The following is a 16,538-nucleotide window of genomic DNA, read 5'->3' on the forward strand; positions in this document are numbered from 1 at the left end:
GCCTGTGACATCTCCAGAGCCCCCAGAGAGAGAAGGACACTCGGACAAAATCGCCCAGACTGATGCCTCCACTCAGGGAGACACAGCCAGAGACAACGTGATCCCACAGCACGGCCCGGAGGCCCCCCGGCATGCACAGACATCCCGCATATGCTCGTCACTGCACAGACAGCTGCACAGAAAGAATGGCTGCCAGTCAGCAAGACACAAGCAGAGGCCAGCGGACGGTCCCGTTCACGGGGACTGAAACAGTCAGAAACCTGGCAAGGACACACACACAATGGACTCAGAGGAAAACACACACACACACAAACACAAATGCTGGATGCCTGAACACACACACACACACACACACACACACAGACGAAAAGACCAGGAACTCACACACATTGGTGCACGGGGACAGAAAGACAAGCCTCAAACCGCCTGACGGGGACAAGAGACACAGCCCGTCCCTCTGAGACAGGCGGGGATGCCGACAGGCAGAGAGACCAGCAGGACGGAGGGGTCGGCAGAGGGAGACTATGAAGATGAGGAGCACATGAGGCCACGTGCCCACACTGAGCCCCCCTCCCCAGCTCGGGGGTACCCCCTCCACGCCAGGGTGCCAGGCCTCAGAGACGAAGGTGTCCAAAGGCCTGCCCCATGGAGAGCGCTTGGTCACCGTTTACTGATTGAATGCACAACCGAATTTGCCGGACGTAGGAGGGTCCCTCTGGGAGGCCAGTGCAGGCTGGAGAACTGCAGCAACAGGTGACAAGTGACAGGAAAGCCAGTGAGGGGCCTGGCACACAGCCCGGGAGGGAGGACAAGACCCAAAGCAAGGCAAGGCGCTGGGATGGACAGGACCTGGGCAAGGAGGCGCAGGGCGGTGGACGGAGCCTGGGGCTCTGTCCTGGTGCCCAGAGGGCAGTGGGCCAATGTCCAGGAGGGGAGGCCCAGAGTGGCGGTGAGGTGACAGGCTCCGTGGGAAGGCAGAAGAGAGAAAGACACTGTGAAGGGCCATGCAGAGGGGAGTGGTGTCAGAGCGGCTCGGGGAACAGACCACGGGTTTGCAGACAGGCAGGAGGGGCCCCAGTCAAAGCCGTTTCAGCAGGAAGGGAACAAAATGCGGCTGGACAGGGAGGGAGAGGGAGGCTGGGGCGTGAGGACAGCCCTGGGAGGGGTTGGGGAGGGGAGAGGGAGGCTGGGGTGTGAAGACAGCCCTGGGACGGGTCGGGGAGGGGAGAGGGAGGCTGGGGCGTGAAGACAGCCCTGGGGCGGGGTGGGGAGGGGAGAAGGCCAGTGGGGACTGGGCTGGGGGGGTGGCTTTGCGGTAGGAGAGATGGACCTCGGTGGGTGGATGGGTCTGGGGCTCTGCTCTAAAATCCCAGCTTGGGACCCGATAGCAGCTGGCCGTCTGTGGAGCAGAGAGTTTGATAAGGGGGAGAGGAAATGTGAGGGAGGAGGGAAGGGATGAGGCCAGGGCCGCAGCCGAGGTGGACGGCCAGCACACAGCACACTGCGATGGCCAGCTCCCACCGCACCTCAGAGACAGCGGAGGGAGAGAGAGGGAGAGACAGAGCCAGGCTCACCTGGAAAAATCTAGATGAAGCCCCCAGGAGTAGGAGAGAGAGAGAGAGAGGAAGGGAGGGAGGGAGGGAGGGAGGGAGGGGAGGTGGTGGGCAAGTGAGACGCACGCGCACACGCACACACACACACACACACACACACACTCCTGCAGTGCCGCACAGAATAGAGGCAGAATTCAATAATGACTTGGAGACAGAGCCGGGAGCAGAGCGGCTGGGGGAGGGAGGGAAGGAGCGGGTTAGACACGCATCCAGCCCATCTTAGGAGGTATTCAATAACTGTTGATTGAATGAGGGGACAAAGACAAGAAACTCCCAGAAGGGAAGCAACAAATGAGAAAGTTCCAAGGCAGATAGACAGTCACACATATACACAGTGAAAAGAAAACCATGTCAAGTTTTGGACTTAACACAATGAAAGGGAACAACAGTAATAGAATCAGAACAGCGGTTCCCTTGGGGGAGGGGTCACTGGCGAGGAGGCGGGTCCACAGGTGGAGAGCAGTGCGTTCTATGGTCGGTAAGCTACACCTCAGCGTTTTTTAACAAGAGAAAGAGGTTAAGAGAGAGAAGGAAAGAGGTATGTGACAGACAGGGAGACAGGAAAGGAGAGACACACAGACACATACACACAATGCCCAGGAAGAACAAACTCTGACCAGGTCTGATGAAAAAGGAAATAAAATATTAATGCAACCCAAGAGAGAAAGACCGATGCCTAGACCCTCAAAGCAGAGACCCTGGGGAGACCTGACCGGGAGAGGCTTCATCCACAGGACAGGAAGGAAATCTCTGTCACTGGCCCCTTGGTCTGGAAGTACACGCTGGTGGGGCTCCTGGGGCAGATGTCCTGGCTAGGGTGACCTGTTGGAGGTGGAGGTGAAGCGGGCACGTGAGGGAGGAAGGGGCAGGGAAGGTACTGAGTCTGGGGTGGGCCTAGAGGGGTACAGAAGTTGGGGGTTCATGAGGGGCCCAGAAGCAGCTGCATGCTTGGGTCTGGAGCTCACAACAGAGGGGCAAGGAGGAGACGAAGGCGGCGTGAGTGGCGAGGTGGCCCAGCAGCCACGTGCAGAGCAGCGGGGGACGACAGTCAGCCCAGGAAGGGGGTTAGGAAAGAGCCTGGAAGTAACGCTAGGACAGACAGATGCATGGATGGGTGGATGGGTGGATGGGTAGGTGGATGGGTGGATGCATGGATGGGCGGATGAATGGATGGATGGATGGGTGGGTGGATGGGTGGGTGGATGGGTGGATGCATGGATGGGTGGATGCATGGATGGGTGGATGAATGGGTGGATGCATGGATGGGTGGATGAATGGGTGGATGCATGGATGGGTGGATGGGTGGATGAATGGATGGGTGGATGGATGGATGGATGGATGGATGGATGGATAGATGGATGGATGGGTGGATGGATGGATGGGTGGGTGGATGGATGGGTGGATAGATAGGTAGATGGATGGGTAGATGGGTGGGTGGATCGGTGGGTAGATGGATCCAAAGAGAAAGCAGACACTGGGCAGAGCCTCAGAGGTGGATGTGGAAGGAGAACAGGAGACTGGGGAAGTGGGGAGACAGATCCCAGTGTGTCTGGAAAGATCACAATGGAGCAGGAGAGAGGAGCAAGCACAGAGCACAAGGGTGAGATATCTCTCTCTCTCTCTCTCTCTCTCTCTCTCTCTCACACACACACACACACACACATACACACACACACACACACACACACACACACGGTGTTCAATGTGTTGACCGAAAGGAAACTGTCCCCAGAGTGGGAGCGGAGGATTAGGTAAAGTGGCAGACATCACACTGACACACTTGCCACACACTGATTTACACACACACACACACCATCGCCTTCCTCAGTGAATGCCACGTGCACAGAGCCAGGGCGGGTTTCTGAGCTGCCTTAGAGACAGGGTAAGAACAAGCAGGAGAGAGGCAGAGTCGTGCACACTCACACCCCAGCATACGAGAGAGACCGAAGGGTGTTGATTGAATGGAGGAACAAATGCAACTGACTTGGAATGAATGCAAAAGCCTTGAACCCCACAGAGAAGGGGGCAGGGCACGGGGCGGCTCTGTCCCTGTCTGTGTGACACACACACACACACACACACACACACACACTATAGCCGACAGGAGCAGCTGCTCCTCAGATGACTATTCTTGGAAAAGCCAAGGGAGTGAAAGGAAAGAAAACCCCCAGCCCGTGGCAGTGACCCCCAAGCGGAGCAAGGGGGGTGGCTGCCCGCACTGGGAATCCAACAAGCCAGCAGCCGGCGAGGCCTGAGGCTCAGGTGACAGAGTAGGAGCCAGAGCCCGGCTAGGCTACAGACACATGCACATGCCAGACAGAGCCTGCACAAGCGTCGGGGGGACAGACACGCGTGCGCACACGGCACGCATACAAATGCGCAGTCACATCTTGATAGAAAAAGACTAATTAATGCTGCGTAACATTAACCCAAAACTGAGAGGCAGAGACAGAGAGAGAGAGAGGGGAAAGAACATCACAAAAAGAGAACCGCAGAACCAGGGACAAAGAAAGTCAGAACAAAGAGAGAGAAAAGGAGGAAGACAATGGGAGGGGCGGGAGAGAGGCGACAGACAGACAGGCCAGCGGCACAGAGAAGTCTGAGCCAGTGACCCTGAGACAGGGGTTCAGAAAGAGAAACCGAGGCAGAAGGAAGGGTGAAGAGGAAGACAGAGGCCCCCGAGCCTCCCCGGGGAGCCTGGAAGAACGGCTCTGCTGGGATTTTCACTGAACAAGCAGCTGAAGGAGAGAGGCCTGAGGTGGGGGAGGGACCCCCAGCACAACCCGAGCTGGAGTCAGGCCCCAGTGCGGGAGACAGGCAGGGACCGCAGGCCACACACACACACACACACACACACACACCACCACGCCGTGCACGTCCACATACCACACACACACACCATACTACAGACACACTGCACGCATGCCACGTCCACATCACACACGTCCCACACACACATACACACAAGAACAAGTGCGGCAAGGCGGGAGGAAGCCAAGATTTACATCAGCCCCCGGGAGCAGCGAGGGCGGGAGGAGTGGGGGGAACAGAACAAGCAAGAGCCTTCCGTGTGCCTCTCTCGCCCTCTCTCGGTGTCTGTCCAGAGCTGGGGTTCAGCCGGTTCTCACTGGTTCGGCAGAACCGATACCTAATTTTTTGTTGAGTTCGCTGAACCGCTTGTTAAAATGGCACTCGTAATCAGGGTTCTCTCCAATGCGAAATCACAAATTCACATTCCTTGCTCTTTTTTTTAACGTTCATCTGTGCAGCAGCGTGTTCTAAGCGCCCGTAGTGATGTTCCTTCCGTCCACAGGGGAAAAAAATGGCAAGTGAGGACGCCAATCAAGAAGCAATATGGAAATATCTTAAATAACAGTTTTATTGTTTTTTGTCAAGTATCAGTTAATATTTTTTCATTAATATTCTAAAACCCTTCTAACATAATCTAGTTTTGTGTGCCTCTTTCATCGTTCTTAAGTATTAAATGCATGAAATAATAAACTACCTTTTGGTATATTGGTTTTTTATACTTAAAACGATCATTAGGGCAGAGAACCAGTTGTTATTTGAACTGCACCACTGTGTCTGTATGTTCGTCCCCCCTCCCTCTCTGGCTCCGCTCACACACAATCACAGCCCCCAGGAAAGGGGAGGAGGGGCGGGCAGACAAAGAGAGGAGGTGAGGACGCAATGGCAGTGCACCCTGGCTCTCTCTGCCCACTCCCCCGTCCTGGGCTTGCACGGCGGCCCTGCTGCCGGGGGTGCCCCCACGCCCCCCTCTCCTCCTGTCTCTCCTCCTCACCCTCGGGCCTCCCACAGCTCCTGGTTATGGGAGCCCTCCCTGACCCCCGGTTAAGCTCAGGACCCGTCTCTAGGCCCCTGGGACCGTGGGCCTCTCTGCATCCGCTCTGCTCATCTGTCCTTCCTTCGAGACAGAAATGCGTGTCCAGGACTACTCCCTGGCGTGTTTTCCTAATCCCTGAACCCCTGGCCCCCAACTGGGGTCCGGCACATGGCGGGCACTCAGTGGAAGGAAACCTGTGACAGGAAGGAAGAATCATCGAGGCGATGCAGACTTCACACTGAGAGCATCAAGGGGGGAACGCAGCTGTGAGAGAGGAGAGCAGGGGAGGATGGGAGGACAGGGCAGGCACATCTGGAACAAGCCACATGGAGGCCCGGAGTGGGGCAGCACACACACGCGCGCGCACACACACACACACACACGCGCACACACACATGGCCCAGCAAGAGCAGCTGCTCCACCGTGTTTGTAGAAAAGTTTGAAGGGCCTAGGGCCTGAAGGAAACACCGACCCTCTCCCCAGCTGGGCCACGGCAAGGGGGGGGGGCTGCTGGGAGCACAACCCACGTTGGAAATTCAACAAGAACTGCAGCTTTGGGAGCGCAGAAGGCCTACGGGACAGATGGGGAGCCAGATCCCTGTTCCCGGACAGACACACAGACACCAGCTGTTTGTTGGGGGAATGAATGAGTGAATGAATGGGTGGATGGATGGATTAATGAGGGACTCCCGAGAAAGAGACAAAACTGCTAGGGTGGGGGAGGGGGCTGGCACACCCATCATCTGGCTTTGACGCACTCACACGGAAGTCAGGGGCAAGCCGTAGGGGGGCAGAACGGAGCAGAAGGGAAACACAGAGAGGCAGGAGGCAGAAGGACACCCAGCATTTGCCTGGGCCGGGCCCCGAGGAGGAGCTCAGTACATCGACAGCCCACCGTACCGTTAGGGGGCCAGGAAAATGTTTTAATTTTTTTTTAACTTTTCCATTGATTTTGAGAGAGAGACAGAGAGAGACAGAAAGGGAGAGAGAGAGCAGGGGAAAGGGGAGAGAAGCATCAACTTGTCGTTGCACTTAGTTGTGGCATGTAGTTGTGCATTCATTGGTTGCTCCTCGTATGTGCCCCGACCGGGGATCAAGCTCATGACCTCAGTGAGCCGGGATGACGTCCTGTATCCACTGAGCCATCCAGCCAGGGCCTTAATTTGTATTTTTAATCAAAAAGAAAAATAAATTTCTAGCTAAAAGAAAATGTTTTAATATTAAATATACCAATATTGTCATAAAATACAATTTTTAATATTGTTTCTGGAGGAAGAGGCCCACAAAAGTCAAAACGGAGAAAGACCAGGAAGTGGAAGGAAAGGGAGGTTAAAGGCAGGGGGAAAAGAGAGAAACAAGAACATCATCAGGACCAAGAGCCAGAGCCACCCAGAGGAAAAGAGGACGGGAGAGGGCGGGGGAGGGCGGGAGAGGCGGAGAGACGCAGAGAAGTACAGAGCGAGCCAGCAGAGAGAAGGGGGGGACGCAGGACCTCTTCTGGGGGCCTCAGGAACCTGGTGGCCCCTGCCGGGGCAGCGTTGCTCAGAGCCTGGTCCCCGCAGAGGCTGGGGCACGTCCTGGGCTAGCTTGCACGTGTCCCTGCGCCCCAGGGCACACTGGGCCCTGCTGGGAGCCGCCTGCTTGGCGTGTGCACTCCAAACCCACACAGGTCCGCGTGGACACACACGGTCCCACACTTGTCCACAGAATCCAGTTATACACGTCGGTGCCCACAGCCCAGGAGGCCCGCCAGTTCTCGCTGGAAGGACCTGGCTTTGTGTCCATGCAAGACACACAAATCCATGCACATACAGCTGCCAAAAACTGCCCTATTCACTTCACACCCCATTAATACCCACGTACATACACATCCCAGAAAACCACAGGCTAGCACACTACCTGGACACATGTGTATATAGACACACAGAGCCATGGGCAAGCAGCCCCGCCACGGACCCACATGAACACAAAGGCACACACCTCATAGGACACACACACACACACCCCCACCCATGAGCAAACAGAAGACCTTTGCCACAGACCCACATCCCTGTCCCTTGGGAGTTCCTACTCACACTCCCAAGTGACGAGCACACCCGTAAGTTCACGGGCTTGTGAAAGTAATGCCGAACAGAATAACATCCCAACTCTGAAATTTGTTTTTAATTAAAGTGTTATTACGACCAGAGGTGACTCACGGATAGGCGTGCGATCTGATGTAAAATAAATCTCATCGTATATAGACTGTCGCAAATGACCTTCCCAGGTTGTGTCCGTCTGTAGCGGGAGAGAGGGAGGAGAGGAAGTCTCCGGCTCTTTCTTCCGAGTGCCCAGGGCTTTGGGTGATCCTGCCCCTCCCACCCGGCCCAGCACCCCCGGGGAAATACACAGCACACACACAGCCACAACTGCACGCAGGCCTGACACCCCCACCCCAGGCCCCGGGGTGTCAGCCGCCACCATCCACCCAGGGCCCGAGAGTTCCGAACGGCCCATCCTGGGGAGTCCTGGGTTCTCGCTCGTGCACCTCGTCGGACATAAGCAAGGCTCCTGACAAACCTGCTCACACCCCGGGCAGGCACAGGTGTGCACATGTGGTCACGTGCCCAAGCAGCTGTCTCCAATCTCATCATTGTCACGCCCAGGCCTGCAGCCCTCCAGGCACCAGTGCTGCCCGCACCCAGGCCCCTCGGACCACAGTCTGTCCTCACCTCCCGCCCCATCGCTCTCCAGCACACAGTAGATGCTCAATAAACCACTGGCTGAACTCTGAGGTCTGTTTGTGTTTAATCAGACAATATGCAAAGTATTTACAACCAATTCTGGATTCCCTCCCTCCCTCCCCAAGCCGGGGCCATGGAATGTGGGACCCCCGGGCCCTGCCCAGAGCCGGGGTTCACCCTAGGCCTCTGCATAGTCATCTGAAATCTACAAAACACTGTTTGTTTGCTTTAAAAAAAAAAAAGAACAGTATTAGGACACCTTCTACCAAGGGCCGTGGGCAGTTGGAAGGGGACTTCAGAGCCGCTGTTGAAAGCGAGCCCAGAGTTGACCGGGACAGACAGGAGAGGACGTGAGTAATAAACGTGTGTGAAAGGAAACGTTGAAATTTCCTGGGCAGGCACCGCTCGGCCTCCTCCCCTGCTGGCTCAAGAGTCCCTGGCAGCAGGAATGTTATTGCTATGAGGGGGGCGGGGGGGGGGGAAATGTACAGTGTGTCTGGGGCACACAGCAAGGGGCATTTTTACATGTTAAATATGGACACACATGGAGGAACACACACGAGCACATACACATACATACAGACATACAGGCCCTTGGCAAGGTGCCCACAAACGTCAGCCGCCCCTTTAAGAGGAGCAGGCCCAGGCCCAGGCCCAGGGAGAAGCCACCACACACCCTCAGACCAAACAGCAGACCGCTAGGGCCAAAACTCCTGACGCCCGCCCCGGGCTGTGCTCACCACGGGACGTTAGCCCACGGCGTCTGGACAGGAGTGGAGCAATCGCAGAGGCCATGGCCGCCCATGCAGGCAGACACTACAGCCCAGAGAAGCAGCAAGGTCCACCCACGGTCACACAGCCAGTCCTGGTGCATGGTGGCAGACATCCTCACCCTCTTTTACCCCAGCCTAGGCACCCCTTCCCCTACTCATGAGTTCAGGGGTGCTGACCTGGGGAAGAGAACAGGGGCCAACCGTTGAAATGACACAGGACAAGCTGAACAGATGACTTGGGACTCCCTCCTAAGGCTAGGGCCAGATTTCCCCAACCACTTGGATCTATTTCTGCTTGATTGCCTCCAGAGCCTGGGAGCTCACTCCCTTTCATGTGTGGCTAGCCCTGAAGGTCAAAATCCACTCATTCTGATTGCAACTTCTTTCCTACACCTGCCCCTTCACCCCTCATTCCTAGCTCCACCCCACTTTCCCCTCCACTCTCTCTTAACTCATCCTCAGGCCCCTCGTCCCCTGGGCTGCCAGTCGGTCCATGCTGCCACCAAGGACATTCTTGTTGGTTCCTGAGGAAGACAGAGGGAGCACCGGGTTCTGATCCCACCTCAACCCTGAACTGCTCTGTGGCCTTGGTAAGTCACAACCTATCTCCAGACTCAGTTTCCCCATGGTAACAAGGGAAAGGGAATTGATGATCTCTAAGGGTCCCTTGGGTCTAAGAAGGGCGGGGTTTGATGGGGTGCCATCCCACCCACCATCATCAAGTCAGTCTCGGGCACAGGCTGCCCTGCCTGGGAGCCACAGCAGACAGGGCTGGCCCCCGTGGCCTCCACCAACAGGTGTTTCAGAAATGGATGGCAGGCTGACAGCCCAGGACCTGTCGCTTTTCTTTGGAAAGGCTCTTTGGCCTGCTCTGCAGATAAGACCGGGTGTTGTGGAAGTAGGAGGGAGCCAATGTGTCAAGTAGGGCAAGGCTGGGAAAAGGGAGCCATCAGCCCTAGCCCTTCTTCCCTGGTCCTCCTGCCGCGACGCACAGGGTTCCAGAAGGGCTGCAAGGAGGAGGCGTGGGGCTGGAGCAGGAGCCAGGATGCAGTCACTGTGCCAGCCTTGGAACCTGCCCTCCGGGCAGTCCCAGGCCCCGAGCCCTTCCGTGCCACAAAAGACAGAGAGGCCTCATCACTGGCAACTCAGCCCTACAGAGAGGATCAACGGCGGGCAGGCGGGCGGACGGGCGGGCAGAGGGAGGCGAGACCCACATCGGGGGCCGCCCAGCCCCAGATCCAAGCCGAGAGGCCAGCCTGGCCCTGCAGCCTGCGCCCTATAGGTTCTCGCCCGGCTGGTACTGGGGCTCCGTGGACGTGAAGTAGTCCTCCAGGAAGGCCTGCAGGTACTCGAAGGTGGGCCGCTCCTCCGGCTCCTTCCGCCAGCACTGGCACATGAGCTCGTGCAGGGACTCGGGACACTCAGGTGGGCAGGGCATGCGGTAGCCCCGCTCCACCTGGTCCAGCACCTCACGGTTTACCATCCCTGTGGGCAGAGGGAGGAGGGACGAGGCTGGGAGAAGCTGATGGGACAGCAGAGGGGGCCTCCCGCCAGGACAGGGCGGGTGGAACTGTGGGTCAGTCCCTCCCAAGACTGGAAACCCTGACCAGAGACAGAGCCTCAGATCATACGTTCCAACTTCTTTGTTATACAGATAGGGAAACTGAGGCCTGGGAGGAGGCCTGGCTTGCCCAAGGTCACCAGGGCAGAGGGGTTCAGGGACCAAAGATGGGCCTGGTGCAGAGCTCTCTTACCAGGGTAGGGCACCCGTCCCTTTGTCGTGAGTTCCGTCAGCAGGATCCCAAAGGACCACACGTCGGACTTGATGGTGAACCGGCCATAGAGGGCGGCCTCTGGAGCTGTCCACTTGATGGGGAACTTGGCACCTACAGGAGCAAGAAAGGTCAGACGGCTGCCCATCTGTCAGAGGGAGAACCGGGTTCTGATGCCCAAGGCACACGGTACCCGCCAATACCGGCTCCCCACCTTGCCGGGCTGTGTACTCATTGTCCTCGATGAGCCGAGCCAGGCCGAAGTCGGCCACTTTGCACACGAGGTTCTCCCCGACCAGGATGTTGGCCGCCCGGAGGTCCCGGTGGACGTAGTTCATCCGCTCCACATACGCCATGCCAGAGGCGATCTGCAGGCAAAACCCAGGAGCCTGGCTGAGGGACCGCCCCACACCCTTCCCAGGTCACAGGGCACGTGCCCGGGGCTGGGGTCATCCCCGGGATGGGAGCCGACCAAACACGCTGCCCTTCCCAGTTCTCCAGGCAAGTGAACACAGGTGACACTAAATGCCGTTGGCACAAAAAGCAGGAGCAGCGCTCAGCAGCAGGAGGGAATGCAGCACAAAGGTCAAAGGGAAGGCACAAGACAAGATGCAGCCCGGGGGAGTGGGGTGACCACGAAAAAGAGGCCTCAGCTACCCCGGAGACACAGATGAGTGCGAGGTCCTGCCTGCTGTCCCAAGTCCCTTTTCTGAGCCTTGGTTTTCTCATCCATCAAATGGAATAATAGCCAGCCCTACCACCCCTGATTGTGATAAAGCATTAAGTGAAAAAATGGCTGTTGAGCAAACAAGTACTAATACATGTTTGTTGAGTGAATAAATGACTTTCACAGAGAAGAAAACTGAGGCCTGAAGTCCCATAGCAAGTCAGTGACTCCTGTTGCCCAGGGAAGGGCTCTTGCCTCTGCCCAGAACCACCACTTATAGCACCGTAAGTGGTCCCTATAATATATGGGGCGAGATCAGTGAGAGTGTGAAGGCAACCAAAGCAAGCTTCCTGGAGGGGGCACTCACGAGGCCAGAACTGGCTGAGCCTGGTGGGTCTGAGTGCTCAAAGCCAAGGGTGTAAGAGGGGCTGACTCACCTGAGCAGCCATGTCCACCAGCTGAGGCAGCCGCAGGTACTTGCCCGTCTCCCCCTTGAGAAAGTCCAGCAAACTCCCTGGGCAGAGAGAAAGCAGCGCTAGCCCCCCGCCCTAACCTCCCTGAGCCAGGAAGCAGTGCTTCCCGGGTCCTGTCCAACTGGGCGGGCTGGCCTCGCTCAAACCGGCACCGCAGCCTTGAGGTAAACCCATCTCTGAACAGAGTCTCACTCGGCGTTTGTCAGTCAAAGGCAAGCAAGATGGGAAACAACCAAATGTTCACCTCCAGGTGAACAGAAACTACAGTCCATCCATCGATGGAATACTAGACAGCAATCAAAAAGGAACAGGCTACTGATAACACAGGGAAGAACCTCCAGTGTAAAAGAATATATACATGAAGCTCTAGAATGAACCTAGGACGACAGAAAGCACGTCAGTGGTTGTCTGAGTTTGGGGCTGGAAGGTACTATCTGGAGCTAGAGATCTTCTACGTCCCGACTGTGGTAAAACACAGAGCAGCCATTTGTGAACACTCATGAACCAGTGAAAATGGGCGTATTTCATAACATGTAAATTATGCCTCCAAAAAGTAAAACATTAAAAAGTAATTCATTAATTTTAAAATTAAGTCAAGGTCGCCTGACCAGGCAGTGACGCAGTGGATAGAGTGTTGGACTGGGATGTGGAAGGACCCAGGTTCGAGACCCCGAGGTCGCCAGCTTGAGCGTGGGCTCATCGGGCTTGAGCAAAAGCTCACCAGCTTGGACCCAGGGTCGCTGGTTCCAGCAAGGGGTTACACGGTCTGCTGAAGGCCCACAGTCAAGGCACATATGAGAAAGCAATCAATGAACAACTAAGAAGTCGCAACGCGCAACAAAAAACTAATGATTGATGCTTCTCATCTGACTCCATTCCTGTCTGTCTGTCCCTGACTATCCCTCTGACTCTCTCTCTGTCTCTGTAAAAAAAAAAAAAAAAAATTAAGTCAAGGTCAATCAAGCCAGGGACTCGATATAGCTCAGCTTGGATGGCAGTGGTTGTGGTGGTGGGGGGCTTCTCTTTCTTCCCCCAAATGGCAAGTGGCTTTGTAAAACGGGAGGAGACAAGATGCACTGTGGGAAATAGTTAAAAACAAAATGAAACGAGAAAGACAACCTTGGTTTTAACTTTCCATGTCCACAAGATGTTGGCTCTGTCCCGTTCCACCTTTAAAGAGGTTCCCTCTTGGTGTGGGGGGCAGTACAGCACCCCCCGCCTGCTCTTTGGCCGGCGCCCTGATTTGGTCCCTGGGCCTCACCCTTGCTCATGTACTCTGTGACGATGTAGATGGGCTCCTCGGACACCACTGCGTACAGCTGCACCAACTTCTCGTGCCTCAGTTTCTTCATGACCTGGGCCTCCTGCAGGAAGGCCTCCGGAGACATCGTGCCTGGCTTCAGAGTTTTGATGGCCACCCTGGTGGTGCCGTTCCAGGTCCCTGTGCGGAGAGGGATACAGGTGTGGCCTCAGTGGAAGCCCTCCATTCCCATCCCACAGGGGCCCCGGATCTGCCCGAGTACCCATTTCAGCCCTGGCCGGTCTGAGCCTCAGTGTTCCCATCCGTAAAATGGGCACAAAGACAGGATGCTCCTCCTGGGACTATATATAACAAGGATTAAATGAGTCTCTGGTATATGCTCAAGAAATACTAGCTGTTGTTAGGGCTGTGATTATTAGGAACAAAAAGCCAGGCATTGGCCTGGGTTGGTGCCTCAGGCACTAGCAAATACATGGGGCCGAAACTGGGGCTTCTCTGATGAGTGGCACTTCCCCCCCAATTTCTGGGCCTCCATCTGAGGGTGGGGACTCCAGTCCTCCCAGCATAGCCCACCTGGGGACATGTAGCTGGCCCTTCACAAGTCGACCTGGAGCGTCAGGGGAGCAGTGCACACTCCCCCATTGGTTACTGCACACCTGGGCCAGGTCTGAGTCTCCCGGCTCCAGCATGGAGGACACCGTGGGCTTACCCAAGGTTTGCACACATGCTGGGGAGCTGGCTTCTCATCCCCACCCCCTCCCCCTAACTCAGAACTAGAGCCTCTCCTCTCCTGACAAGGCCTGAACTCCAGCTTCCAGGCCTTCGTCCCTGCGGTGCCTCCCCTCCCCCCGCCGGGGCCCTCTCTGCTCTCCAACACTCTCTCCTCTGAAGGGAGAAAAGAGGAGACAGCAATGCCTGGTGAATACCAGGCTCAGAGGAAAACCTTGGAGAGAGGACACTGTGACCCCTCCGCTGAAGCCACAGGCTCGGGACGGTCATGCCGACCTCCCCCCATCCGCCACGCCTCCTCTGTGTCAGCAGAAACCATCTGTGGATCGATGGGGGCCTGGGTTTTGTCAGGGACGAGTGGTGTTTGCTTTGCAGTTTCCCCAGAGTTAGACGGGAGACTGTTCACGGGCCCAGAACATGCCGGACCTGCACTTCAAGCACTCTCTCTGCAAGCTGTGACCTCCCTTCCCAGGGCTAAGAGCTAAGGGGGGGGAGGGGGGACTGGGCCGGCGCTCTCGCACAGCCTCGTGGTGGGTCCTCTTATCACCAGCCCAGGGAGGGGACTCAGCCGGTTCGCACCAGGCAGACCGATAGCTAATTTTTACTGAGTTCGGTGAACCGGTTGTTAAAGTGGCACTTGTCATCAGGGTTCTCTCTGAGGCGGGCGCCTGGGCAGCCGCCCAACGTGAAATCACACATTTACATTCCTTGCTCTTTTTTAACGTTCATCTGCGCAACACCATGTTCTAAGCGCCCGTGGTCATGTTCATTCCGTCCGTCCGTAGGTGAAAAAAAATTGCAAGTGAGGATGCCAATCAAGAAGCAAGATGGAAATATCTTAAATTACAGTTTTATTGGTTTTTTGGTCAGGTATTATTTAATATTTTTTAACTAATGTTTTAAAACTCTTTCTTCTTATCATCTAGTTTTGTGTACCTCTTCTATTGTTCTCGCTTAATTATTAACTGCATGAAATACTGAACTACCTTTCGGTATATCTTTTTTTTTATACTTCAAACGGTCGTTAGGACCGAGAACCGGTTATTAAATTATTTGAATCCCACCACTGCCCCAACCCCATTTTACAGCTGGGGAGACGGAGGCTCAGAGTGAAACCACCTGGCCCAGACCACCCGACAGGGTGGAGAGAGGCGATGCCCACCCCCTCCGCAGCATGAGGGGGCTAGACCCCCCCCTCTCGGTGCCAGCCACACTGTACTAAAAATAGGGCGCTCTGCTCAACAGAGGCGAGTGAGACTCTGGGAGGTAAAGGGAAGGGGGTGAAGGGGGTGTTGAGCTGCCAGACGGGATGACGTCAGCCTGGTTCTCAGGAGGGGACAGCCAAGTCCCCCCAAGGGGACCGTGTCCTCCTCTGAGGACGCGGGGGCAAGGACTCACCCATCCACACCTCTCCAAAGCAGCCCTGGCCCAGCTTCACCTCCAGCCGCAGGGACTCCCGCGGGATCTCCCAGGCGTCCTTGGCCAGGCCCTGAGTCTGTGGCTTGGACGTGGGGCACACGGTGGTGAGTCGGTGGCACAGGCCATCCGCGTGTTCTTAAGACAGAGAGTCAGGGAAATGGAGTTCAGGCCTGGCGTCCACCCTGGGGCTTCCCTGTCCCACTGTGGGTGTGTACAGACTTGCACATCGTCCGAACACCAGCTTTGGGAGCACACAGGACACCTTTGAGGCCAAGCACCCACACCCGTGTGTGCACACCCTCACCCCGCACAGGCTCACGCTGCCGCATGCCTCTGCCCACTGGGTCAGCCATCCACTCATTCATCAGAGTTTAAGGGGTGGCCAGCTAGGTGGCGGGTGCCAGGGACCCAGCAGAGGACAAGTCCAGTGGAACCCTGGCCTCTAGACGCTCAAAGTCCAAGGGGAGCTCAATTTCCCTTAATCAGCTCCCAGGACCACATCTGTGAGGACAGAGAGCTGTGCGTGCAACAGCAGGTAGGCTGGATGGAGTCCTGGAAAGCTTCCCAGAGGAAGTGGTACTTGGGCTTGAATCTGCAGGAGGGTGAGCGGTCAACTAGGGAATAGCACTCCAAGCAGAAGGCACAGCGCGTCGGACCCGTGTAGTGGCCCTCGGGGAGGCACAGCTGCTGGCCGAACAAGCGGAAAGGAGGCTGGGAAGGGCGGCCCCAGGGTCAGAGACCACACTGGGGCCCTGACCCTGAGATTGCAACACAGCCCCCGGAGGGTTCTGACCAGGGGAACAGGGTTTAGAATGGGCAGCAGCGGTGGCCGAGGGGACCGAGAGGCACGGCAGATCCCAGAGGGAGTCAAGAGGCCTGAGTGACAGAGAAGGGTGTGTGGGGCAGGACGTAGCAGCACGCTCGGAGGCTCAGAGGAGGCCACACCGGCACACAGCGGTCAGCGCTGCAGGCCACAAGCACACAGGCAGCGCCCGAGACCTGCACCCGGGCTCTCTCTCGCAGGCCGTGACTCTCGGGTCCTCCCGAGCAGCCTCCACGTCCAGATGCAGCGGCCACACTGCTGCACACGTGGGCCGCGCACGTGAGCACCAGGAGCGCGCTCGCTCCCTTTCTCTCCCCATCTCTCCCCCCTCTTCCCCTCCCCCCCTCCCCTTCTCCCTCTCTCCCCCTCTGCCACATTCGATCTGGCCGCCCCCCTCCTCTCCCAGTAACCGGTTCAGACCGGTGCTAGGGCTGCAGAGAC

The 16,538-nt window shown here is 56.7% G+C and overlaps 1 protein-coding gene across 4 annotated transcripts in view; it reads right to left on the reverse strand.

Annotated features, from left to right (window-relative positions):
- Positions 1-7,624: 7,624 nt before the first annotated feature.
- Positions 7,625-16,538, reverse strand: part of SRC (SRC proto-oncogene, non-receptor tyrosine kinase) — a 48,781-nt gene continuing 39,867 nt past the window's right edge. For 3 of the 4 annotated variants that reach the window (XM_066237779.1, XM_066237782.1, XM_066237780.1), the window contains 6 exons: positions 15,254-15,409; positions 13,127-13,306; positions 11,830-11,906; positions 10,940-11,093; positions 10,708-10,839; positions 7,625-10,438 (listed from right to left, as the gene is read on the reverse strand). In XM_066237779.1, coding sequence (XP_066093876.1) covers positions 10,230-10,438; positions 10,708-10,839; positions 10,940-11,093; positions 11,830-11,906; positions 13,127-13,306; positions 15,254-15,409 — 908 coding nt within the window. In that variant the 3' untranslated portion in view covers positions 7,625-10,229. The remainder of the gene's footprint in view (positions 10,439-10,707; positions 10,840-10,939; positions 11,094-11,829; positions 11,907-13,126; positions 13,307-15,253; positions 15,410-16,538) is intronic. The other variant, XM_066237783.1, reaches the window with a different exon arrangement.

The sequence above is a fragment of the Saccopteryx bilineata genome, chromosome 6 (genome assembly GCF_036850765.1).
Source record: "Saccopteryx bilineata isolate mSacBil1 chromosome 6, mSacBil1_pri_phased_curated, whole genome shotgun sequence".
In the NCBI taxonomy this organism is placed as follows: domain Eukaryota; kingdom Metazoa; phylum Chordata; class Mammalia; order Chiroptera; family Emballonuridae; genus Saccopteryx; species Saccopteryx bilineata.